Raw genomic sequence first — 27703 nt, 5'->3', positions numbered from 1 at the left:
ACCTCATGGGAGGCTTGTGGTATTTTTGAAACCTTAGGGGTGGTTTTTGGAATTTTTGAAACCTTAAGAAAGGTCATTGTCTTTTTGCCAAACCTTAAGGGAGGTCAATGTTCATTCTTCTTTCCCACTCTATTGTTTCATCTAGAAGGCCAAGGCTCCTCCAAGAAATAAGCTTTCACTTGGTTGGTTGTGCCAAGGCTCCTCCAAGAAATAAGCTTTCACTTGGTTGGTTGTGCTCAATAAATTTAGTACTAATAACTTGTTGCAAATAGGGAGACCTTTAAAGGCTCTCTTTCCCGATGTATGTGTGCGCTGTTACAAAAATTCTGAGACAGTTTCTCATCTTCTTTTGCACTTTGAGTTTTATTGGAGGATTTGGAATAAGCTTTTTGGTATTCCAGGAGAGAGCTGGGTATGCTCTTCTTCGGTGGGTGAAATGTTAGCTATTTATTTTGCAGGTTTTGGTAGGAGGAAAGAAAAGGTAGTCCTGTGGAAGTGTGGAATACTTGCAGTTTTATGGGGGTTATGATTGGAGCGTAGTGCAAGGATATTCTCTGGGAAGAAATTAAATTGGGCGCTGATTTGGGATAAAATTCAGTATTTGGCCTCACTGTGGTGTTTTGGATTGGGATTTTTAAGAGGAATAAGTTTCCATGAGTTGCAAAGAGATTGGAGGAACCTATTGGCATGTTGCTATTTTTTTTTTGGTATTTATTAGTTTTTTTTTCTAGATTGTTCTAGGCCTTTTTTTGGAGATGTCTCATTCTACCTCGTGTAAATTCTCTTCCTATTAATGAAATCTTCTTTTTCTATAAGAAAAATGTTTCTGCAACCATGGCATAGTAAATTTTCACTGTCAGGTGTTCTGTAATGTTTATAATGATGATTGCCCTTCTTTGTTATCAGTTGTTTTATAAATATTATAAGGATGATTTAGTTTGACAATCTTATAAGCTGTCCTACTTGTTCAATCATACATTTTCTTAGATTTAGCTGCTGTGTTAGGATGTCTTATTCTGGGAGTGGGGCTTTAACATTTAAGTAAAAACCGCCGTTATTTTTGTTGTCAGTGCTTATATTTTGTTTTTTATAGTTTTGTGAATAATTTGGCATTATTAGCTATTCGCAAGTGATACGTTTTAGGATTCACTCTGTTATTTTTTTTTCCCTTTTTGTCCATGGCAGTGCTTTGCCAGTTAATTTATATTTTTTCCTCACTTCACAAGTGAGATGGTGGATTAGTATTTTGTTTGATTAAATTTGTATTATGCATATTTGTCAAACCAACATTCTAATCATAAATCATAATTCCAATTTTGGGAATTGAGAATCGAATTGAATCGTAAGATTTGGTTCAATTTCCAAAATCAGTTCTAAATGGCATGCGTTAGGTAGCTGACAGCCGGTCCCAAGCCCGGGTTAAGGAGGAGGGTTGCGTTAGGTAGCTGACAGCTAGTGTAAAATTTGTCAGATCACTATGATATGAATCCTTACCGAATATTTGCTGGGGCGTTCCCTACGAGCGACGCGTTGCACTTGAACCACCCGGGTGTAGCGAAAAGTGGGCGAGGGTGGGCTAGGTCGTCGCCCCGAAGCGACGCGCCGTGTTGGCGCCCGGGTACGGTCTCAAATATGCGAGGGTTCCGGCATCATTCTGGACGTGGGCAGGTAAAGACGTTAGTTCAAGAAACTAGGATTAGATTAGCAACTTGGAATATAGGGACACTTACGGGTAAAAGCATGGAAATTGTGGATACAATGATTAGAAGAAGAATTAATATAATTTGCCTTCAAGAAACTAAGTGGGTGGGGGAGAAAGCTAGAGAAATCGATAAATCAGGTTTTAAACTTTGGTACACTGGAAAAGAAAAACATAAGAATGGAGTAGGCATTATTATAGACAAAAACTTAAAAGATAGCGTTGTGGATGTAACTAGAGTAAGGGATAGAATTATAAAAATCAAAATGGTATTAGGACAAGAGATAATAAATATCATTAGTGCTTATGCTCCTCAAGTTGGTTTAGCAGAAAATCTTAAGAGACAATTTTGGGAAGATATGGATAGTGTTATACAAGGCATACCAGGAACTGAGAAAATATTTATAGGAGGAGATTTGAATGGACACGTTGGAAGAGAGAATAAAAATTATGAAAGGATACATAGAGGATATGGATATGGAGACAAAAATGAGTCTGGGGAGATGATCTTAGACTTTGCTATGTCATATGATTTTAGTATAATGAATACTTGCTTTAAGAAGAGAGAAGAACACTTAATAACCTTTAAAAGTGGACAAAATAGAAGTCAAATAGATTTTTTTTTAACTAGGAGGGTAGATCGTGTATCATGCAAGGATTGTAAAGTTATTCCAGGTGAAAGTCTAACCACACAACATAGAGTCTTAGTGTTAGATATATGCATTAAAAAATGGAAGAAAAAGAATAAAATAAACCTTGGTAGGAGAACTTGATGGTGGAACCTAAAAGGAGAAAATATAATAAAATTTAAAGATAAAATGATCAAAGATGGGGATTGGACCTTAGAGGATGGGATAGATTCAAATACTCTTTGGAATAGATTAGCTAGCTCTATTAAAAAGATAGCAAAAGAGATTTTAGGCGAATCAAGGGGAAGATTCTCAAATAGCAAAGAAAGTTGGTGGTGGGATAAAGATGTACAAAAAATCATAAAGACAAAAAGAATTTGGTATAAAACGTGGCAAAAATGTAGAAACAGCGATAACTTTGAAAAATATAAGTAGGCAAGAAAAGATGCAAAAAGGGCCGTTAGTGAAGCTAAATATAGATCATTTAATAGTTTGTATGATAGATTAGGTACAAAAGAAGGGGAAAGAGATATATTTAAACTTGCTAAAACTAGAGAAAGGAAGAACAAGGACTTAGGAAATGTAAAATGTATAAAAAGTGAGGATGATATTGTCTTGGTTAAGGACGAAGATATTAAAGAAAGATGGCGAAGTTACTTTAGTAAGTTGTTTAACGAAAACCAAATAGAAGACTTAAATTTAGAATTGTCAAATGAGGAAAAGACTAAAAATATAAGATTATTCGAAAAATTAGAGTTAACGAAGTTAAGTTTGCACTAAAAAAGATGAAAAATGGGAAAGCTATGGGACCAGATAACATCCCAATTGAAGTTTGGAAATGCTTGGGTGATAACGGAATTATATGGTTAACTAATTTATTTAATACAATTGTAAAAACTAAGAAAATGCCAGATGAATGGAGGAAAAACACTTTAATACCTATATACAAAAATAAAGGAGATATTCAAAATTGTAATAACTATGGGAAAGAATAGTTAAACAAAGATTAAGGTTGGAAACGAAGATCTCAGAAAATCAATTTGGTTTTATGCCTGGGAGATCTACCACAGAAGCTATTTATCTTTTAAGAAGATTAATGGAAAAGTTTAGGGAAAAGAAGAGGGACTTGCATATGATATTTATTGACCTTGAGAAAGCATATGATAGGATACCTAGGGAAGTTCTATGGTGGGTTTTAGAAAAAAAGGGTGTATGTTGTAGGTATACCGATGTCATTAAGGATATGTACGATGGAGTAATGATTAGTGTAAAGACTATAGATGGAGAAACTAGAGAATTTCCAATTACCATAGGTGTACATCAAGGATCTGCTTTGAGTCCTTATCCTTTTGCTTTAGTGATGGACCAATTGACTAAGAGTATTCAAAAGGAGGTTCCATGGTGTATGTTGTTTGCAGATGATATTGTATTAATTGACGAAACTAGGGATGGAGTAGAGGCTGAGTTAGAATTATGGAGAGAAGCTTTGGAATCTAGAGGCTTTAAGATAAGTAGAAATAAAACTGAATATATGACATGTAATTTTAGTAATGATAGGAGGAATATTGGAGACAAAGTTAAACTTGATGATGAAGAAATAAATAGCACTTGTAGATTTCGATACCTTGGATCTATTATGCAAGCTGAAGGAGAAATTGAAGATGATGTAATGCATAGAGTTAAAGCAGGTTGGGTAAAATGGAGAAGTTCTTCAAGTGTTCTATGTGATCGTAGAATACCCTTAAAATTGAAAGGGAAGTTTTATAGGACAGCTATAAGACCAGCTATGCTATATGGATCAGAATGTTGGGCGACGAAGAAACATAATATCCAAAAAGTAAAAGTTGCCGAGATGAGGATGCTTAGATGGATGAGTGGTATAACATTGAAAGATAAATTAAGGAATGAACATATTCGTGGTAAGTTTGGTGTAGCTCCTATAGAAGATAAGATAAGGGAAGGACGACTCAGATGGTATGGACACTTGCAACGTAGGCCTTATAGTGCACCTGTGAGGAAGAGTGACTTAGTTACTGTGGGGGGCAGTAGAAGGGGTAGGGGTAGACCTAAAATAACTTGGGAGGAGATAATAAGTAAGGATTTAATATCTTTGAATCTATCAAAAGAAATGGTCCATGATCGCATAAATTGGAGGAAAAGGATTCATATAGCCGACCCCACTTAGTGGGACTAAGGCTTGGTTTTGTTGTTGTTGTTGTAGTTCTAAATGGCATGCATATATTGATATATGAACAAGAAAAATAGTACAATACATTTAAGTTTTGACAATAAAAAATCATATTTCATGTGTATGCTTTCTCTAAGACCTAAACAAATGAAAATTATGGGAGTGATTCAAGAAATAAAAATTAAAAAAATGAACTTCATGTTGTTTATTGGAAGGAATCAATAAAAAATAATTAAAAAATGTACTTTTGGTGGTTATCAATATGAAGAGGAGAGTTGGATTTGTCATATGAACACCCATCTCCTTTGGAAGGATTGGGGGTTTATATATTTAAAAACGACAGTTTGGTTAATGATTTGCAGTTCAAGGACGGAGAAGTTAAAGATCTTATGGGTAACTTGGATATAAAGTTTTTTGATCCTGGAGGATATGAAGTGCATTTTGATGGGTGCAAGAATAGAGCTAAAGGTCAAAGGGAGTTAGCTAACTTGAAGTGTGAGGTGAATTATGATGGGATGGGATTCCTTGGTTATTGTTAAGTAATTATTATTGTATTTTTACTTTTATTTTCTATTTTTTTGAGGTGGACTTCTTGCCCCCATTCGTTGTATTTTTTTTCTCTTTCTAATATACCTTCTTTTATTATATAAAAAAAAGCAATGCCTATTCTTTCTCCGTTTAAAAACCTAAGTAAGTGATAATACTCAAACAAATAACTAAAAAAAAACCAACTTTTGAATCTTAATTGTTGAATAATTGGGTAAGATGGAAGACCTAAACTCAACAATTGGTCCCTCCCTTTGTTTATAATATCTGTCTCTCCCTCTATTTATAATATATGTCAAGTACAATAAGAATTACCATAATACCCTTACTGACTTACACTTATTACGAACCAGGCTCTAACAATTAATAATACTGCTAAATAACTAAATAGCCATTAACACTCCCCCTCAAGCTAGAGCATATATGCCATATGCTCCTAGCTTGTTAAAAATGAATTTCACAAGAGCACCTCCCAAGGCTTTGGTGAACAAATCGGCAAGCTGAAACTTGGACTTCGCATGAGTGGTTGTAATGAGCTTCTGTACAAGTTTCTCTCGAACAAAATGGCAATCAACTACAATGTGCTTTGTCTGCTCATAGAAGACAGGGTTCGGGGCAATATGAATAGCAGTTTGATTATCATACATCAACTCCATAAGTTGATAATGTGGAAAACCTAGTTCTTTCAACATGTTTTGCAGCCATAGAAGTTCACATGTAATGTTTGCCATGGCCCTGTATTCTAACTCAACATTTGACCTGGCTGCCATAGTTTGTTTCTTACTTTTCCAAGACACCAAATTATCATCGACAAAGACACAAATACCTGGTTGTGGATCTTTGGTCGGAAGGTGACCCGTCCTAGTCTGCATCTGTATGTCCTTGAATATGAGTGTGACCCCGATCCTGATATAAGAGACCTCTCCTTGGTACACCTTTGAGATATCTCAAAATGCGAATTATTGCGTCCTAATGACTTGTTCTCGGGGAATTGAGAAACTGACTCTCAACACTTGTTGCGAAGGATATATCTGGTCGGGTGGCTGTGAGATAATTCAACTTTCCAACAAGTCTTCTATACCGACCTGGGTTAGGCAACAAATCACCTATATCTAGCACTAACTTATTATGGGATCCATGGGTGTATCAACAGGTTTGGATCGCAACAGCCTTGTCTTATCTAAAAGATTAAGAACATACTTTCTTTGTGAAACAAGATTCTCGTTCGAGATCTTGATACTTCTATACCCAAGAGTATTTCTATGGTCCCAAGTCCTTGGTCTGATACATACTCTGTAGGAAAAGCTTTAGGTCTTGGATGCTTCAATCATCATCACTAGTGATCACAATGTCATCCACATACACACTAAGCAAAATCCTGCTGGATGTACTATGACAACAAAAAATAGAGTGATCTACAGCACACCAATGAAGGTCAAATTCGAGTACTACAACACTAAAACAACCAAACCATGCCCTTGGGGATTGTTTTAATCCATACAATGATTTCTTAAGTTGACATACTCAGCCTGACGCCCCCTGAGCAACAAACTCAGGTAGTTGCTCCATATATACCTCCTCATGAAGATCACCATGTAGGAAAGCATTCTTCACATCTAATTAATGTAGAGGCCAATGAAAAGTGGTGGCTAAAGAAATCAACAAACGTATCAAGGCAAGTTTAGCGACTGGAGAGAATATGTTTGAATAATCCCAACCATAGACTTGAGTATGGCCCTTAGCAACAAGGAGGCTTTCAAACGAGCCATAGAACTATCAGGATTGACTTTTGCAGTGTACACCCAACGACAACCAACCATAGACTTATGAGGAGGAAGAGGTACCCAATCCCAAGTATCATTTTTGTATAGTGTACGCTCTTCAACCATTGCAGTCCCCCACCTAGAATGGGATAGGGCTTTAGAAATAGATTTTGGAAGAGCAACAAAAGATAGAGTGCTGACAAAATAGTAATAATATGGTGACAAGGAATCATAACAAACAAAATTAGAGATTGGATATTGGGTACAAGTGCGTTTACCTTTTCGAATAGCTATAGGAGGATCAACATCGTAGGATGTAAGATCATCCGACGAGGGAACTAGAGGCACAGTAGTAGAAGGCAGAGGAGACACTTCCCCTTTGAGTCGTCGTGTGTATGCGTGGATATTGGGATGATCCAAGCAAGGAGAAGGACTCAAACTGGATGGAGATGTGGGAGGATTAGGCATATATACTAGGTTTTGATTTGGAAGGCAAGGCAGAGGAAGAGACTCATTAAGGCCAAGGAATCATTGTAGTATGGTGTAGACTCAAAAAGGTGACATCAGTAGAGAGAAAAAATCGATGTAAAGTAGGCCTATAACATCAATATCCTTTTTGAGTATAGAAATGGTCCAAAAAGATACATTTGATAGCACGAGGATCCAACTTGTCCATTCATGGAGTTAACTGATGGAAAAAGGACACACAATCGAATATACGAGGAGGGAGGGAGAATAGAGGAGCCTTAGGGAAGATAACTGAAAATGGGATTTTACTTCCAAGGACAGAGGGTGACATTTTATTGATGAGGGAGCAAGCTGTGAGCACAACATCACTCCAAAAAACTTTGGGACATTCATTTGATACAATGGGTCACGAGTGACTACAAGAATATGTCTGTTTTTCCGCTCTGTAAACACATTTTGTTGTGAATTATGGGCACAAGAGGACTGATGGATCATACCAGAGCTAGTCATATAAGTACAGAATTGGGTACTAAAGTACTCCTTAGCATTATCACTACGAAGTATCCTAACTGGCATATCAAATGGAGTCCTTATTTGGGAATAGAAAGCACAAAAGATATCAAACAACTTGGAACGATCTTTCATTAAATATATCCAAGTCATCCAAGAGTAGTCATCAACAAATGTAACAAAGTACCGAAACCCCAACTTTGACGTGGCGCAACTAGGACCCCAATTATCGGAATGGACTAACATAAAAGGACTAACCATTCGTTTGTTGACTCAGGAAGCAAAAGGAACATGATGATGCTTGCCCAATTGACAAGACTCACATTCAAGGAAGGACGACCAAGGCGACAATGGATTTGAAGTGGTGTCGCTACTACTGTGCAGGCAATGGGTGGAGAAGGCAACTCAAAGTAGTAAAGTCCACGAGCCTCATGTCCTATGCCAATTGTCTTTCTCGTCTTTAGATCCTGAGTAGAATATGACAGAACAATATAGCAACTTTGTAAGCTTACTAACTGACATGAGATTGAAAGGAGATTTCGAAATGTATAAAGCATAAGAAAGAGAGATGGAAGGAGTAGGATTTACTGTTCCTACCCTCTTAACAGCAATTGTGGACCCATCAGCAAGGGTAACTTGAGGGAAATTTTTAGGATACTGGAGATCAGAAAAGAAGTTGTTGGCACTTGTTATATGGTTAGTGGCAGCATAATCGATAACCCAAGGACTAGTAGGAAGGATACCTGATGACATACAGATTGTAGGATTGCCTTGTTGAGCAAAAGACGCAATGTGATAAGATGCTTGTTGAGACGATTGATACTGTAGAAACCTTGAATACTCCTTCTCTGATACAATCACAGTACGCATTTCACTCAAACAACCATTCCCTTGGGTCCTGCACATGAGCAATTGAAAAAGGTGAGATCTTTGGGCAAAAAACATTATGAAAACTCCAATAACGTGTTAATATGGGGATTGGATCATTGCTGGATCATTTCAGGTCAAAACCATGCTTGAAAGCGGCTTCACGTGCCGGCACATGGGGTTGGCCCTGGCAGCCCTTGTCCGGCGCGTGAGGGCAGGTGAGACACTGCCTTGGGGGTAGGATTTCAGTGGGGGACAGATCGGCAGTGTCTATGGGTGACTATGGTGTTGGTTTTGACAAATCTATAGTGGATTCGATGCTCTTGAACTGGCAGCGACTGGTCTGACTTCCTGCTGGTGCTGGCTGTTTTCTAGGGCTATAATATTGCTGAAAGATCTTCTATGCTAGACATGCCGCGGATTTTGGGTTTTGGGCTTCGGTTTTGATGGTGGTGATAACACTTAGGGTTTAGGTTTCAGAATCATGCTTTGATGCCATGTTGAATAATTGGGTAAAACGGAAGACCATAACTCAACAATAGGTCTCTCCCTCTATTTATAATGTATGTCAAGTACAATTGGAATGATCATAATACCCTTACTAACTTACACTTATTACGAACTAAACTCTACAATTAATAATAATGCTAAATGACTAAATAACCATTAACGTTAACAACACAACAAAACATAACTACCACCCTAGCCAATTAGTATTCTGCTCCTTCTTCTCAATGGCACAGCATATTCTCCTCTGTCAGTGATGAATGGTTTTTTTTTTATAAGAGCTAAAGTTCTATTTGTCCTCTTTTTTAACACAAAATTGATGTAGAGAAGGAATGGAAGTTGTGTAAAAATCAAAGCAATAAAATAAATGTTATTTTTGGGGTTTTAAACTAGTTGAGTTTCTCAATATTTGATAGGTCCACAATCGTGTGAATCTAGAATCTGGATTCAGATAGATCCATTAGTTCTGTGAGGTGACTCAATAGATTTGGCAACGATTTAGGTTTTTTTAGAGTTGCTAGTCAGAATCCAATTGATTTGGTGCATAGTTGTTGCAAATTGTATGAACAGAATCGTGAATTGTAAGATTCTAACGACTATGGTTTCTAGATAAATTCCATTGCATTCCTGTAATACTATTGTGCTTTGCTCTTTTGTTATGTTTGACAATCTGTACTGTTTATTTTTCCCTTTAATTTCATTTCTTTTATGAAATGTTTACTGATATCTTCCCATTGCATATTTTTGGTGGCAGTCTGCTAATATGATTGTTCTTTGTTCTTCCATTACTTCTATGAAATTGTTACTGATTTCTTTGCTTTGCATTTCTTGTGCATTCTGTTTTGTTGGATAGTTTGGCTGAAACTGATGTTGGAGTTTCAAAGAATGGACAAGATCCTTCAGAAGCTGTTCCTAGTAAGGTTGGGGAGCCAGAAAATATTAGTCGGCCTGTAGGCATGGGTGTAACTATTAATGCTGTCTTGTCAAATGCTGGGCACACCTTAGAAGGTGCTGAGGCAGAGCTTGTTCTGAATCCACTGAAACTTGCATTTGAGACACAGAATTTGAAAGTTCTCGAACTTGCTTTGGACTGCTTTCATGTATGTATTTGTTATCTTTCAGCTTTGGCTATAAAATACTACTTGGTAAATTTATGCTTTCTGTAAATTTTTGGATGAATGCTGGACTTTACCTTATGACTTTACATTTCAAAAATATCATTGACCTATTTTATTGTTGTTGAAGGTTATCTTGGTCATTTAACATTGTTAGCGTGAGTGTTATGTCAACAAGTGAGAGCTGGTAAGGGTATTATGGTCATTGGTTTGTACTTTGACATATGTTATAAATAGAGGGAGAGACCTATCATTGTGATTAGGTCTTCCATTTTACCCAACATGGTATCAGAGCATGATTTTGAGACCTAAACCCTAATCGTCACGGCCACCATCAAAATTGAAGCCTAAAATCCTAAATCCACTGCATGTCTACCATTGTAGAAGAATTTCCAGCAACACTACAGCCCTAAAAAACAGCCAGCAACTGCTGGAAGCCAGAGCAGTCGCAAGGAAATTCCTTGGTGACATTGCCAGTTCTGGAACACAAAATCCACCTTAAATTTTGCAAAACAGCACCATAATCACTCCCAGACACTGCCGATCTCCCCCCCCCAAAATCCCATCTTCAGAAACTTACCCATGCACCGATCGAAGGCTGCCGGGGCCGATCCCACTCACTGGCGCATGAAGCCAATTTCAGGCATGCTTCTGGCCTGAATTCTTCCAGCAGTGCTTGAATCCCTCTATAAACATTATATTGAAGTCTTTTGTGATGTTTTTTGTCCAAATATCTCACCTTTTTTAGTTGCTCATTTACGACATTAGAGGAATGGTGGTTTGATGCTTCTCGAAGCTGTTTTTCAATGTTCATTAAGTTTATTGGGCCTGAAATAGTTGTATTTGCTGCGTTTTTGGTTTGTATATTGTGGGCTTGTGGTTTGCATCAATTGTTGAAGGTTGTGTATGTACTATGTTGAGATCGAGTTGGCGAATTCTAAAAACATGTAGTCTTCTGTGTATTTTTTGATCAGCTGTTCTATTGAGGTTGCATGTGTGTTGGGATGGAGTTCCCAAATTCCAAAAGTATGTCTCCTTTGTCAGTTACTTGTTGAAGTGAACAACGTACTTTAGTTGTCTCAGAGGAGGGAGTATTCAAGGTTCTTGCAATATCAGGCTCCCCACAAGCTTCTCATCATGTTGCATATTTTGCTAAAAAAAGTAACAATACTATCTATATGTCATCCATCATCTCTCCCACTAGTTTTTGGGTTATCGACTTTGCTGCTATTGACCGTATGATAGGTGTCACCAACTTCTTTTCTACTCTCCAGTATTCTACAAATCTATCTCAAGTTACACTTGCTGATAGGTCCACTATTGATGCTAATAGAATTGGAACAATAAATCCTACTCCATCCATCTCTCTTTCTTTTGTTCTCTGCATTCCTAAATGCCCCTTTTAAACTCATGTTTCTTAGTAAAATTACATAGTCAATAAATTGCTTTCTAACTTTCTTGTTTGATTCTATTATTTAGGATTTGAAGACGAGGAAGACAATTGGCATAGGACGTGAGGCTGGTGGATTTTACTACTTTGAGTCGCTTCTTGTATTGCCTTGTCACGAGTTGAGCTTGTTTAGGGCATTATGCTTGCCTGTGACCGCTTGGCTCGTGCGTTTGGGATGGGTTTTCATCATGTGTATTTTCCTCAATCTAATAAGAACAAGAGTTGTTTGAAATTAAGCTTGTAAAATGCTTTGCACCCAAAAACTATTGCTTTAGGGATCTTTTATTAACAATGCAAAGACCCTCAAGCTAATGAGTTTTCCCCACACTAGAATTATCAAGTTAAATCCGTGGGAAAACTCTTGCTTAACTCTAAAAATCAAATACAATCAACAACAACACAAATGAGAGTTTTAAGGAATCTAAAATGGAGCACTAGCACATTAGGAACTCTCACAATACTTGGATGATAAAGAAACAAGTGTATGAGAGTATTTGGAAGTAGTATTAGAAAAATAGGCTTTGTAAATTTGAGAGAGTTTTTTGTTAATGATCTTGCTAATCAACCCCTAATCAAGACAAATGAATGAGTATATATAGACAAGAGGGGAAAATTAGCCGTTGGGGACATGCTGGTAATTTTCAAAATTGTTTTAATTATGTTTAAAACATTAACCCCTCATTTAACCTTAATTACCTGCGGTAAAATTAAGCCAACCCGAAACTTTAGGTCGATCGAACTTATAGATCGGTCGCCCAAACAAACACAATGAAAAAGGCAGGTTTTCCTTGTTTAGGTGCCTGAATATATATATATATATATAAATATATATATATTCGGGTGGCTGAACCAGGCGATTTTCCAAACTGCTCGAGGTTCGGTTGCTTGTTCTCGAGTTCGGTAGCCCGAACTCCTTGGTTCGGTAGCCTGAAGCTATTTTAAACGTAAATGTTCTGTAGCCCAAATAGTTGGGAAAAGTTCGAATAGGATTTCGATCGACCTAGGAAGATGTGCTCTTTTGAGTTCGGTCGCCCGAAGTCAAGTCAATGTGCTGACTTTTCCACGGTTCGGTCGATTGAGGCAAATATACTTGCCAAGATCGGCCGCTCGAAACCTCATGGTTTTTGGGCTAAGGTCCTATATTCATGTACATTCAAGTGTGAGGACCTAAGGGTCATTCTGGGTCATTTGAGCTTACAATTACCTACTATTTTCTAGTAGTAGTTTCTCCCTATGCCAAATAAGGCAATATGACTCCTCGGTCACTTTGATGTTTCCTAGTGCTAGAGTGAGTATTGCATAGAAAGCTCTTTAGGCGAGGGTGAGTGTTCATCAACTTGTAAAACTCACTAGATATTGTCAACGTGCCTAGCCTACTTGCCTCCATCGCTAGACACACAATGTTAACTGAGGTGTTGTTAATGAATTGCGTTTCTTTAATGTTTACTGCTTTCATAATTGCTTACTACTTCCGCTGATATTTGATTGACTGATAATGAAAGTGTTTTCGTGGATGAATTGTGGTAAACGATAGGTTGGCTAGTTAAACAAGAGGGGTTTAGCTAGCGTCCCACGGTCCTTTCACAAAGGTGTGAAATAGTTGGCCCCTAACACTTGTAGTGCCATTGCCACACCACATCAAATCCATTGTCGCCTTGGTTATCCGTCATTGGACAAGTTAAAACGGCTAGTTCCTTCTTTGAGTTCTGTGTCTAACCTTGACTATGAGGCTTGTCAATTAGGAAAGCTATCATGTTCCCTTTGCCTCCCGAGTCAATAAAAGATCTGTTAGCCATTTTATTTTAGTCCATTATGATGTTTGGGGTCTTATTCGTGTCACGTCAAAGTTGGGGTTTTGATACTTTTTTACTTTTGTTGATGATTGTTCTAGAATGACTTGGTTGTATTTTATGAAAGATGATTTTGAGTTGTTTAATATCTTTTGTGCCTTCTATTCTCAAATAAGGACTTAGTTTGGTATGCTAGTTTAGATACTAAGCAGTGATAATGCTAAGGAATACTTCATTACTCAATTCACTACGTTTATGATAAACTTTGGCATGATTCGTCTGTCATCTTCTGCTCACATTCCACAACAAAATGGAGTTGGTAAGTGGGAAAACAGACATATTCTTGAAGTCACTCGAACCTTAATGTATCAAATGAATGTCCCCCAAAGTTTTTTGGAGTGATGTTGTGCTCATCACTTGCTCTATGATCAATAAATGACATCTTCTTTCCTTGGTGGTAAAATCTCATATTCAGTTATCTTTTGTAAGGCTCTTGTGTTCATCCTTCCTCCTTTTATGTTCGGTTGCATGTCCTCGTTCATTAATTAAATCCAAAAAGGGATAAATTGGATCCTTGTGCTATTAAATGTATTTTTTTGGGATATTCCTATACTAAAAAAGGATATCAATGTAATAGCCCCACTTCACATCAATTCTTTGTCTCTGCTGTTGTTACCTTTTTTGAGTCTACACCATACTAGTATGATTCCTTGAGTTTTGTTGAGCTTAATGTGTCCCTTCATCTGCATAGCCTTCCTAATCCTAACTTATTCCTCTGTTAGGTCTTCCTACAGCTTCATCTAGTTTGAATCTTCTTGTTGCTTGGATCATCCCAATTTGCAAGTGTACACACAGTGACTCAAGGGAGGCTAGCCTCCTCCAACTTCCACGTCTATGCTTCCAGTTCTCTTGTCAGATGATCCTCTTCCCCAAGTGGTTGATCCTTCTATTGCTGTTCGGAAACGTAAACGCACTTGTACCCTACATCCAATCTCTAATTTTGCTTCTTATGATTTCTTGTCACTCTCATACTATTATTTTGTTAGTACTTTGTCTTTTTGTTGCTCTTCCAAAGTCTATTTTTGAAGTCCTGTCTCGTTCTAGGTGGAGGAATGCAATGATAGAAGAGATGCATGCACTACAAGATAATGATTTTTTTGGAGTTGGTATCTCTTCTTGATAAGTCTGTGGTTGGTTGTTATTGAGAGTACACTATGATGGTCAATCCAGATGGTTCCATGGTTCGATTGAAGGCCGCCTTCTTGTTAAGGGATATATTTAGGTTTATGGCTTGGATTATTCAGACACATTCTCTCATAGTGCCAAATTTGCATTAGTATGTTTGTTCCTCCTTAGCTACGACCTATCATTAGCCTCTAGACCAGTTAGACGTGATGAATGATTTCCTACATGGTGATCTTCAAAAGGAGGTCTATGTGGAGCAACCACCTTGGTTTGTTCCTCGGGGGGAGTTATGCTTAGTGTGTTAGCTCAAGTCACTATATGGCTTAAAACAATGTCAAAGGGGCATGGTTTGGCTACTTCAGTGTTGTGGTACTTGAGTTTGGTCTTCAACAGTGTGCAGTCAATTATTTTATATTTTATTGTCATACTTCATCTTGATGGATTTGGCTTATTGTGTATAAGGATGATATTGTGATTGCCTGTGATGATGATCAAAGTATTCAAAGCCTAATGCATTTCCTGCAAGCTAACTTTCAAACAAAAGGATTTGGACAATTGAAGTACTTCTTGGATATAGAAGTATTGAGATCTCGTTTAGGAATTGTCTTGTCACAGAGGAAGTATGTTCTTGATCTTTTAGATTAGATTGGATTGCTGGGATCCAAATGCATTGATACACATATGGATCTTAAATTGTTGGACGATATTGGAGACTTTTTTGAAGGCTGATTTATCTCACAGCCTTTGAACCCAATATATATTCCGCAACAAGTGTTGTGAGTAAGTTTCTTGATTTACCAAGAATGAGTCACTAGGATGCTGTAATTCGATTTTTGAGGTATCTCAAAGGTGCAATTAGGAGATGTCTCTTATATTAGGATCTAGGTCACACTCATATTCTAGGATATATTGATGTAGATTCGGCTGGGTCACCTTTCAACAGAAGATCCAAAACTCGGTACTGTATCTTTGTTGGTGGAAATTTGGTTTCTTGGAGGAATAAGAAACAAATTGTGGTGGCTAGATCAAGTGCTGAGTTAGTATATGGCCATGGCTCACACTACATGTGAACTTGTTTGGCTGAAGAACATGTTGGAAGAACTGGGTTTTCCACATTCTCAATCTATGGAGCTGATGTGTGATAATCAAGCTGTCATTCATATTGCTTCCAATTTGGTCTTCCATGAGTGGACAAAACACATTGAAGTTGATTGACACTTTGTTAAGGAAAAACTTATGCAGAACGTCATTACCACCACTTTGGTGAAGTTTGATTTGCAACTTGCTGATTTATTTACTAAATCCTTGGGGGGGGGGGGGGGGGGGTGCTCGTGTTAATTCATTTGTAACAAGCTAGGAGCATATGATTTACATGCTTCAGCTTGAGGGGGAGTGTTGATGGTTATCTTGGTCATTTAGCATTGTTAGTGTGTGTATTATGTTAACAAGTTAGTTAGTGAGGGTGTAACGCCCTGAATCCTTAAACCTGGGTCCGGTGCGTGATACTTGATAAAATCCTGATAATCCATAAATCAATACCATGTACGCAGTGGAAAACATAATTAAATCCTCAGTCATAAAAATAAATACTAGAGTTTACTATTTCTAAATACAATCCGTATTAATCATTCATCCACCTGTATTCACAAATCTACATACCTCCAAAAACTCAATTCACAAACCAGTATTCACAATCATTCCTTTCTCAATAGACTTAAAACATAAAACATGAACTTAAACTTTATACAACCTAACAGTATTATCAAAATATACCATTTCTCTTTATAATCCTAAAAAATGTTATAAACACTTGAGCTCTTTAAATCCGACTTCGAGGATGTCCTGAAAAAGAAATATTTATATTCGGGTGAGACACATCTTAGTAAGGGAAAAAACAATATATTAAAACAGCGTGTGACTAACATGAGGTTTATAAATATCATTTTAATAACATTTGCAAAACATTATCATAAACACTGAAAACATTCTCTAAGCCTAACCAAACACATGCAAAAAATTTAACTCACGAGGTTACTCAAGGATAGGGGTGTTTACCCGCCTATACAAGTAGCACCCCTCTGTTCTGATACATTTGGCAACCCGAAAGTCACTATTGAAGCATATCAGAGCACTCACCTTACTCAGTAAGCCCTCTAGTGTTAGATTGATTTCGTACTCACATAGTTCAAACAAAAATTTATCAACGAAGACCCCAAGGATAGGGAAATCTACCCGCCTATACAAGTTGGTTCCCTCTACTCTAGTGCGTTATGCAGCCTACTGTTACATTTGATATTACTAGCGCACTCGCCTTTCTCAACAAGCTCTCGGCAAAGAGTATGCCCTACCCCAGTTGTAACATATTCTATTAGTATAATTCTTCTAATATCATAATACATTATTCTTTCTGTCATTATTAAACCATTCACATCCGTTCATGTTCATAGCTTTAACATTTCAGTTCATTTCACTTCAAGTGACTTTTCCCATTTACATCATTCACATTTCATATTTCATTCCATTGTTATTTCATTGCCTTTTCATTTTATTTTCATTTCATTCATTCGTACTACAACCTCTCTTTGGTCGTCATCAGTTAGTCCACATAGAAATGCGTTAGAATTTGCTAACACAGCTCCTTTTAGCTGTCATCGGTTAGTCCACATAGAAATGCGCTAGAATCTGCTAACACGACTTTTAGCTGTCATACATTTACATGGTTGCATTAACATATACAAGTAGGATAGTTCGTATCATATTTCATTCTCAATGCATTACTTAGCCTGCATTTCATATATTTAACTTATATTTGCACAGAACTTACATTTAGTCATGCCACACAATTTAGCAATAAAATTCATACATATGCTTGTAAAATAGGTCAATCAAATTTTAATGTTCATATACTAAAAATATACCTTTCATTTCTTACATAATTATCCTAAAAATATAATTCACTTTCATTGGTTCATTTTTACATATACATAGCTAAATAAGCAGCCCTAAGCTCAGAAAACATAATTTACATAATTGACATTTTATATCCACATGAAAACTCATATACATATATAAAATAGTCCATTTTTATTTAATTCATAAAAACCTGATTTAATATATAATTTCCTCTTACCTGACTTCTGAACTATACCGGTAGGATCCCTGAATTGATACCCGCGGTGTTCACTTGGACCCTGAATCAAAGCCCTAGTTTAGTTAAATAATCCCAAATAAACTACTATTTTCACATTTTCTCAACTTAATAACATTAAATAAACTTATAAAAACCCAAAACTAGGAATTTAGACCTTTACCTCAACTTAGGAGCATTCCCCAAAAAACCCAGTTTAAGAAACTGATCTGCTAGATGTGTAGAGAATCCTCCTTAGAACATTGTAGCAACTTTCGTTCAGCGATTCGGGCTGAATCCAGGCCGAATTTGAAGAGAGAAGGCAGAGGAGGCGATTTTTAGAGAGTGAAAACGAGGTTTTTTTGAATTCTTTGCGTGGAAGCAACCTTGGTTCCTTTTATAAACATTGCTGCCACGTGGATTCGTCAACGAGAAGGCAGGGTTTGTCGACGAGCCAATGAAGAGACTTCGTCGACAAGAAAATACATTCGTCGACGAAATTCAGAGTGTGAAATTACTGTCTCAGGATTTCTTCGTCGACGAGGGACTGGAGTTCATCCACGATCTCTAGAAGGACACTCGTCGACGAAGACAAAACATTCGTCTACGAGGCCTGCGGTACCTTCCTCTAAAATCTTTCCTTTTTCCTTATTATCCGTTATTCCGTTTCATTTATTATACTTCCTAATTATTTTAATAGTTTAAATTTTTGGGTCATTACAGAGGGTATTATGGTCTGGTATGTACTTTGACATATGAATAGAAGGAGAGACCTATCATTGTGATTAGGTCTTCAATTTTACGCAACTATTCAACAATTTTTTACCTTTTCTTCTTTTTGCTTGATGATGATATAGAGGTAAAAGAATCAATGATATCAACAATGTCAAAATTTAGACGGACAATTTTTAAATTTATGTTTATATTTTGTAGTTGTTCGGCCATTTTTCTGTTTTTTAAATTTAAAATTTCTCAGGAGATTGTCCTTCTAAATTGCTATTTCTTATTAAGTTTGCTTTCCGTTCGTTAAGGCTTCGCATACATTGTTTGGCCCACAACCTAATAGGTTAACCTTTAAGGTAAAGTGGGAATTTGACATGGTATTAGAGTTACAGTTGCTAGGAGGTCTTGGGTTCAAGTCTTGTTGGCCACATTGTTAAGAATTATCTTATTTCTTGTGAAAGGTTTTATTTACAATATGTTTATCTCTCCCTATGCAATCGAGCTGTGCATGCAGGAGAGTGTTAAGTCTTGATATACATTGTTGTCATTGTTCCACAATCAAATAGCTTAAGTTTTTAGGTGAAGTGGTAATCTAACACCTTTTAAATTGTTGTATTACTAATATTGTTTTTTTTTTCAAAAAAACAATGGCCCTATCTGTCTATCTCTCTCCCTCTCTACCCCTCGTGAGAAAGCTCCCCTCCTCTTGTGTACTCATTGAGATGAAGATTGGTTTAGGTTAATGATGAGTCGAGTGATTCATATTGAAGGAAAATCATTTGCTTTGCATTTCGACATCTTTGCATTTGGTTGAGAAGAATGCCGTTGATAAATAGATGGGTTAGGTTATCAGAAGGGGCTGTTTCATGGTTCAATGAAGGGTTGCTAGTTTTGTGTCAGATGGCTAGGGGTTTTTTGGAGTTTATGCAAGAGTATGACAAACTGTTGGCTATCAATTAGGTGTACAAGGGTGGGAAAGTTCTTGAGTTAGGGTTCGGTTGGAAGTGTAGGAGGCATTCCGTGATCATTCTCGGCGGCCAAAAGGTGAGGGATGGTCAAGCTTCACGAGTGTTTTCTATGACTTGACGAAGGAGTTACGAAAAGATTTGGGTGACATAGTTGGAGTTGGCCATCCGTGTTTCAGATCATGGAGGTAGGTTGGTTGGAAGGTAATTGAATGGAGCTGAGGGTCGCGATTGCCAAGCCTCTATTGAGATCAAGGTGTGGTAGCCGATGGGGAATAGAGGTGCTGTTGGCGTGGTGGTGTGGTTTAGACTAACAAGGCTGAGCTTCTGAAGTCAGCAGTAGCTGCCGTTAATCTATTGGAACCAACCATCGCCAACCAATCAGTAGCTTTTGAAGGTTGCAATCATTGCCAACCAGTCATATTTGCTTTAGAAGGTAACTAGCGTTCCAACGGGGTATCTTTTAGGTTGCTAGGGGTGCATTCATGGGGGAGGATGCGAAGAGACATGGACTGGGAGGTATGTTTCTAGTTTTTGACCTAGCACAAATAATTGATTAGTAGGGTATTTTCATAGAAATTGGGTTAAATACTTGAGCAAGCTCGAGACTTAGGTTTATTAGAGTTAGGCTCTAATGAGGAGTCTAAGAGTGGTCCTCATTCCTTAGGTTCTATTCAGAAGGTAAATGGCAAAAGTTAGTATGGTGGGATGGGAAATGGAGAATCAGATAAGTCAGTGTTGGATTTCAAGAATGGGAAGGACCTGATTTTAGTCCTTAGAGCTTGGGAAAAAAGCGGTGGGAAGGAGGAGGTTAGATTTCACGCTCAGTTTCCACGATTCCAATCTTCAAATCAGGTTCATCGAACTCTGGAACATACCCAGAATGTCAATAGCCCGGAGCTAGAATTAGACTTTGGTATTAAAAATGTAACAATCTTGGAATAGAGCTCAAAAAATGGGGAGAAAAGATGTAAAAATTCAGGAGCAATCATGGGGGAGATTGATGATATCTTTTTTTTTCGAAATTCGACAGATTTGAGGGTAGTAAAATGTATGCTTGCCGGAGGTTAGCTTGTTTGGGAGCCGTGATAAGGAAGGTGTTTGATGAGAAGAGAAAAAAAATTCTGCTGTGATAGGGACACAGCTAAAATTTTGGTGTGATAGGGACAAAGCTTTTAAGGAGAGACTCTCGAGGAGAACTTAGCATAGGGGAAGACTGTTTCAAAGGAGGGTGGGTGTAGCAATGTGGAAAGGAAAGGAAAGGAAAGGAAAGGCTATTAAGAAATGGGGATTTTTCAGATTCGGAAAGTTATGATTTGAGTGAATTTGACTGTTGTGGGGATTTATTTTTGGATGAAATTCAAAAACAATATGGGTACTCTTCTAATTCTTGCAATGAAGTAAGGATTTGTCTTATGTTCATCCTGCCCCCTTTGAAGGTTTGGAGGGAGTGTCTATTTTTGAAAATTATGGTTTGGTCAACAATTTACAGTGTATGGTATATTCCAACTCCCATAATGGAATCCAAGGAGGATTTAGAAGCTCAAGATCTTTTAGATAAGTTGGATTTAAAGTTGAGTGATATTGGAGAAAATGAGGTTTGCTTGGATGGTAACAAAAGTCATAAATTGAAGGGTCAAAGAGAATTAGTGTGTCACGCTCCGAACCCGCCAAGTGGGGCCCGGGGTGTGATGTGATCCAATCACTTGTGTCTGATACCATAACCTCAATCACGCAGTGGAAAAATAAATAAACATCCTCAATAGTATATTAGAGTTCTATATAAACATCCTAAAAAAAAGAAATTTCCAGTATCTTCTCACAAAAAAGAAATTTCCAGTATCTCCTAAAAAAAATAAACATCCAATATCCATATATATATATCTCAGAAAACTAAAAACATAAACCCAAAAACACATCCAAAATCTGTACCTTTTCACAAAAATGCTACGCCACAAACCCAGCCCCGAGCTCGATTAGCTCGATCACGCGGAGGTCCTGAAAAAGATGAATTGTATAAAGGGTGAGAGACATCTCAGTAAGATAGAATAGTTTAATACCAGTGTGTGGCTATCATGAGTTTAGTGTATACAAAATATCATTAGTTGTTAATTAACCACAGTTATAAAACCATTCTCAGACCATACTCACACACACACATACTTATTTATAAGCGAAAGTTCTCGAGGATAGGGGAGATTACACGCCCAAACATGTAGCTCCCCTATGCTCTAATACATTATACAACCTGGTATGGCTACAACTGATAACTATAAGGGCACTCGCTTTTTTCAGCAAGCTCTTGGGTGGAGAGTTTACTTCGCCCCAAATACATATAATACTACTATACACACACACACACACACACACACAATTATTTATAAGCGAAAGTTTTTGAGTATAGGGAAGATTATACGCTTATAAATGTAGCTCTCCTCTGCTCTAATACGTTATGCAACTTGGTATGACTACAACTGATACCTATCAGGGCACTCGCCTTTCTCAGCAAGCCCTCAGGCGGAGAGTTTACTTCTCCCGAAATACATATAATACTACTATATTTAATACATGTAATACTTTGTTACTTTACTCTGTATGCTGTTATCTCAGTAAAGCCCAACTCTTTATAATCTCTGTTTTCACATGCTCTATTCTCTTATCACATACTCTGTTATCACATTTCACATCCTTTGTCTTCATATATTCTGTATTCACATACACTGTTCTGTATTTACATACACTGTTCTATTATACTTTGGTTAAATCTATAGATATGAATTTAGAACTCATTGCCAGATAGATAAAAACCGACATGCTTCCCCCCATGACGGGTTGTGCGGCCCGTAGGCTAGACTTAACCCTGGTCGGCCCACTTGAGTTAAATCAATTCCCAACTCTTTAGTCTGCTAGTCCGATTGGCTTTCCCATGCTGGTCTAGACTCCAGGGGGAACTCTACCCTTCACAGCTCAATCGACTATTCAATACCAAGGCTCTCACTAAGACGTGTGGTTGCACTAAGCTCTCCATAACTCTCGCAACGGTACCATGCGTACTATAGTCCACCGGAGTTCTCAAACCATACATTGCAATTTAACATTAATATTCTGCTTTGATTAAACAATTCTAAATACAATATAATCCCAACACATTTCAGTATTTCAACATATTATACATATTTCATAACTCAACACAGTATGTGATGCCCTAGTCCCAACTTACGGCCTGGGTGTTACTGTAGTGACGTCTGTGTACCTGATATACTTCTCAACAGATATATACATAGCGGAAAACATAAACATCCATCAAACTATTACAAGAGTTCTAACTACCTGATAGATACATACAACTATTCCAACATTCATATACAATACTGTATGATACTTGATGCATCCTCGAGTCTTACAACATTTTACAAATTCTGAAAACCTATAGCATAACCTACAAAATTGAGCTCGTGGAGGCGCTCACTCAAAAATAGATCGCTACCCTGCCCCAGTCCTTGCGAATCTCAACCTCGATAAAGACTTGAAAAGACAGTTTGTATGATAGGGTGAGACACCTCTCATTAAGGGATGATTAAGCTAATAACAGTGTGTGGCCAACATGCTTTATCTGTTTAACAAAAACATAAACATATATAATCATCGTTTCCATAATTGTAAAATATGTAGCCCATTTTTATCATATGAACAGCCCTATAGTATATAACAACAATTACATAAATGTACAGATATGCAGGATAGGACACGCCCTCAAACTCTATACCATGTATAAATTCTCACAATTGAGGTTGACCGCCCCTACTGTCTCAATACAGCCTGGGTACACGATCAAGAGGCAAACTCACACTAAGACCGCCCCTACTGTCTCAATAGAGCCTGGGTTCATATAGATAAAAAGTATGGTGCCCTCACTGGCAACAGATCCGTGCCTACACTATCAATTCCCAGGGTTCCTAAAGCATATCATGCAATTTAAGCAATTTAAATGCTCTTTTGAAATCATTTCACAAAACACATCATTACGTGAAATCCGGCCCATAGCCGTCAAATAAACTTCCTGCATTTTCACAACAGTTCCAGTATTTCACAACATCAACACCTGCCACACAGTTTTCCACATTAAAAAACGACCCAAAAGTAAATATAAATAGTTAATATCACAGTACGAGTTTTAAACAACGAAAACAACATTTCCAACCAGTGAAAAGGTCCGAAATGTCAAGTACAATATTCTAAAAATATAACATTTGAATTTGACCGGTTGGTTTTGAAAATAAAGTCGGTTTACCGAACTGGGGCCCGAAAATCCTAAAACTGCCGTAACTCAATATCTAAAAGTTATTTCAACATTTCAATCGATTCATATTGTACAAATCACTGTATTAACATAACCCCTTTACTTGTGTGTGAATCGGAGTTCGAAACGACCTAGAACTCAAGCCTTAGCTTTTCGAACCCCGAACCTAAACGGTTCCAAACAACAGTACGAAAACCTTGAAACCTAATACTCGAAGAACAATACTTCAATATAATCTTATATACTATAGATCTATCGGACCCAAAGCAAAAACCGACTCTTACCTCGATTTTCGGGAAAAACTCAAAAATCTCCGAAATGAAATTCTGATCCTTAGAACTTGTAGAGATTCCTTCCTTGATCCATGTAGCAACGTCGGATCGTCGATTCCAGCAACACACGACTCGAAAATCTTAGAGAGTGAGAGAGAGAGTGGAGTTCGTGTCTAGAGAGAGAGAGAGAGAGAGAGAGAGAGAGAATGAGAGTTTATAAAGAAAAACCTAACTTAGCCTTTAAGTAATCAAAATAAATATCTCCTTCAAGATATTTATATATAAATATCTCAAAATATCACCTCCAAGATATTTATATATAAATATCTCAAAATATCTCCTCTCAAAATATCTTCTCCAAAATATCTCCTCCAAAATATCTCTTTATTTATTTATTATACTGTGTAGTAACCCGATCAAAAATATATATATATATATATGTATATTTACATATATATATATATATATATATATTTTTGATCGGGTTACTACACAGTATTTTCATTTTTCCTCATGCCACACTATTTGAATAATACACATATTTATATAACTACTGAAATAATAAGTCGATCCATGTTCATTATCTGCTTTACTGAAAATATAGGTTAAATTATCTCCACAACTTATCTAATAATTAAAATAAGTGTTAGTAAGAAAAACAGAGATAATTAACCCTACTCACATTGACCAATTTTAGAAAATGTAAAACAAATTCCAACCAATCATTTCAACCAGTCAAATTATCCAGAGAATCCATTACTTAAATCCTATAGCCTTTTTCTTTACTTTAATCGGTTCATTTTCGAAAATAATAGCTATTAACACAACCCTAGGCTCAAAACCCTCATTTTAAATAGTTGGCTTTCAAAACTTGTATGATAATCATAAACATAAACATATAATTTCCATTTTAACCGGTAGAATTTACAAAACAACTGACTTAATCTATACCCCTTACCTGGTTTCCTGAAGTTACGCCTGTAGGGTTCCCAAAACTATGCTTGCGGCGCTCTTACCTGGAGTTGCAAATCTTGAATTCATAAATCCTAGTTTGATCAACTCAACTCCAGGTAAAATACTATTTTAACATTTCCTAGGCCCACAAACTCTAAATAAATGATTAAACTTCCAAAAACATTAAATTTGCTTAATTCCCTAAATCTTACCCTAGTCTTGGAGTGGTGTCTGGAAAGTCCAGTTCAAAATTCTACTCCGCTAAACTTGTAGAGAAACGCTCCCAGATCATTGTGGTGATTTCCGATCGTCAATTTGGCTTACCAATGAAGGAAAAATCTAGAGAGAGAGTGGGAGAGCGTGAGGAGTGAGAAGGAAATGGCTCATGGTTGCTTGCCAACTCTAGAAGGTTGTAGAATTGGAAATTTCATTTCCAATTGAAATCTTCAATGCCATCTTCAATGCCCCTCTATATTCATTTCCAATTGAAATCTTCAATGCCCTCCACTAACTTAACATAATAATATTATATTATTTTATATTAACATTATATATATATACTTATTACTTTAACTTTACATATATACTTATTACCTTAACCTTATATGTATATATGTATATATATATGTATTTAATTAAACCAATTCAATAGTATTTAATTAATTAATTACTAATGTTTATTTATTTATTTTTTTCCCGGGTTACTACGTAGTGAATTTAAAGAGTTAAGTAATTACGAGGAAAAGGGTCTGAAAATGGGTTTTCTTGGTTAATTTTATTTAGTATGATGGTCTGATCTCCGTTTTTCTTCCTCTTTTTTTAATTTTTTTTTTAATTTTTTTAATAAACTCCTTGTCCCTGCACGTTGTACTTTCTTTTTTACCTATCTAATATACTTTAAAAATATTGCCCTTTTTCATCACCATATTCAGCTATCAATTGTGATAGTGGTGATGAGTGAAATAATGTATTTATGTGGTTGATGTTATTTTTAAAATGCTAGGGAGGTCTTTGCAGTTATGAGAACATCTGGAGGAGGTAATTGTGTTTACTTTTAATCTTTTAGATATAAGATGTCTTCTTATTTGTCATTGTGAAAGCAGAAAAAGGGCTTTGTTTGTTACTGTGTTTTTGTTTTATGAATTTCCATGTCGTTTGGTCAAACACATTCTTGGATCTTCTGGTTTGTGGATGTAAAATATGGTCAATGTTATCTTATTTCATTCAAACTTTATCATTGCAGAAACTCATCGCTTATGATCATTTGGAGGGTGATCCTGGTCTGGATGGTGGTAGAAATGCTATGCTGTTTACAGGCCTTTTAAATATGGTTTGCAGTTGCGTCAATAATTCATCACCTGACAGGCATGTTTATTTATTTATTTGTATTCATTTATTATTTATTTGTATTTTTAGTTACATTACTGAATTTTTTTATATATTATTTTTGTAATGTGTAACTCCTGTGGAATTGTTATGCAGTACTATTTTGCAAGTCTTGAAGGTGCTTCTTACTGCCGTGGCATCCTCCAAGTTCAGAGGTACGTTGTCCAGGATAAACAGGTTTTCTTTTATATTTCTTCTAGAAAATTGTCTGTGTTGTTTTGTTGGCGATCTATAACTGACATCCAGGTAGTGAAGTGGGTTGTCATTGGGCCTTATTGTTGTAGTCAAATGACAGTGTTCGCCCGCTGCATGCACTAGTTGTCTTCTATTGATGCTCTTCATTCGCTTTTTAGATTTTTCAACTTCTGTTGGTCAATGATTTGTTGCATGTTGGCGGTCTCATATTTAGTTCCAAGAGACCAAGTGTGTTGTATTATAAATATAGTGGTTGTGGAATGTCTGGGTAAGCTGAGTGGCTTGCAAGATTCCCCCTCTTCTCCCTACGATTGTTGGTATTTTCATCCGATTGCTAGGGAAACTGTAGGGCATGAAGCAAGAGGTTTGCAGAAAGCTGATTGATGTGGGAGTGCAGTGCTTTTTGTGGCATCTGATCTTGCATTATCACCTGTTAATGCTTTGCATTTGGGGTGATGATGGTTTTTCTGTAGGTGGCTAGGCTTTCTATGGAGAATGGGTGTGGGAAGAAGGAGGAGGAGAATTGGCTGGGCCTTGGAAAAGCTGGGCAGCTGAGTCCATGGGTAATGGTGTGGTTCTGGAATGGGTTGCATCAGGTATTAATATGTTGCTTTTGGGCTAGATTTTTGGTATTCAAAAAGATTATGTTATGAATCATGGGCATGCTTTAATTAGCCCAGCGCATACAGGCCTGATGGACACGCAGTCCATTATATCCAATAGTATCTAGGCCCAAAATATGAGTAAGCCACTGAATCTAAACCTGCAATTGGAAGAGAGATCTAGCCCTTCTAAAGGGGTGGTTCCTCATGTTTTGCTGAAGAAGGGCAAATCGAATTTTCCTAAAAGGGTTGCTGCGTAACTGGAGGAGTCAGCTACATCTTCACAGGCGAAGGACATTCTGTGGGCCTTGGTTGGTAGGCTTTGGTAAAATACAGGTATAGCTCAGCTAAATCTTGGAATTTGGCTGATGTATATGCTTCCCTAGTGGGTGAGAAATGTGATCATGATGAGAGATTGTCTAATGATCATCCGTCTGTATTAATTGAAGTGTTCCATCTTTT

At 37.0% G+C, this 27703-nt stretch overlaps 1 protein-coding gene across 7 annotated transcripts in view; it reads left to right on the top strand.

Annotated features, from left to right (window-relative positions):
- The window catches only part of LOC131144473 (brefeldin A-inhibited guanine nucleotide-exchange protein 5), a 131619-nt gene that overhangs the window by 27315 nt on the left and 76601 nt on the right, over positions 1–27703 (top strand). For all 7 annotated transcript variants that reach the window (XM_058093154.1, XM_058093155.1, XM_058093149.1 and 4 more), the window contains 3 exons: positions 10031–10277; positions 26302–26423; positions 26541–26599. In XM_058093154.1, coding sequence (XP_057949137.1) covers positions 10031–10277; positions 26302–26423; positions 26541–26599 — 428 coding nt within the window. The remainder of the gene's footprint in view (positions 1–10030; positions 10278–26301; positions 26424–26540; positions 26600–27703) is intronic.

The sequence above is a fragment of the Malania oleifera genome, chromosome 12 (genome assembly GCF_029873635.1).
Source record: "Malania oleifera isolate guangnan ecotype guangnan chromosome 12, ASM2987363v1, whole genome shotgun sequence".
NCBI lineage: Eukaryota > Viridiplantae > Streptophyta > Magnoliopsida > Santalales > Ximeniaceae > Malania > Malania oleifera.
This window is presented reverse-complemented; position numbering and strand designations above follow the sequence as displayed.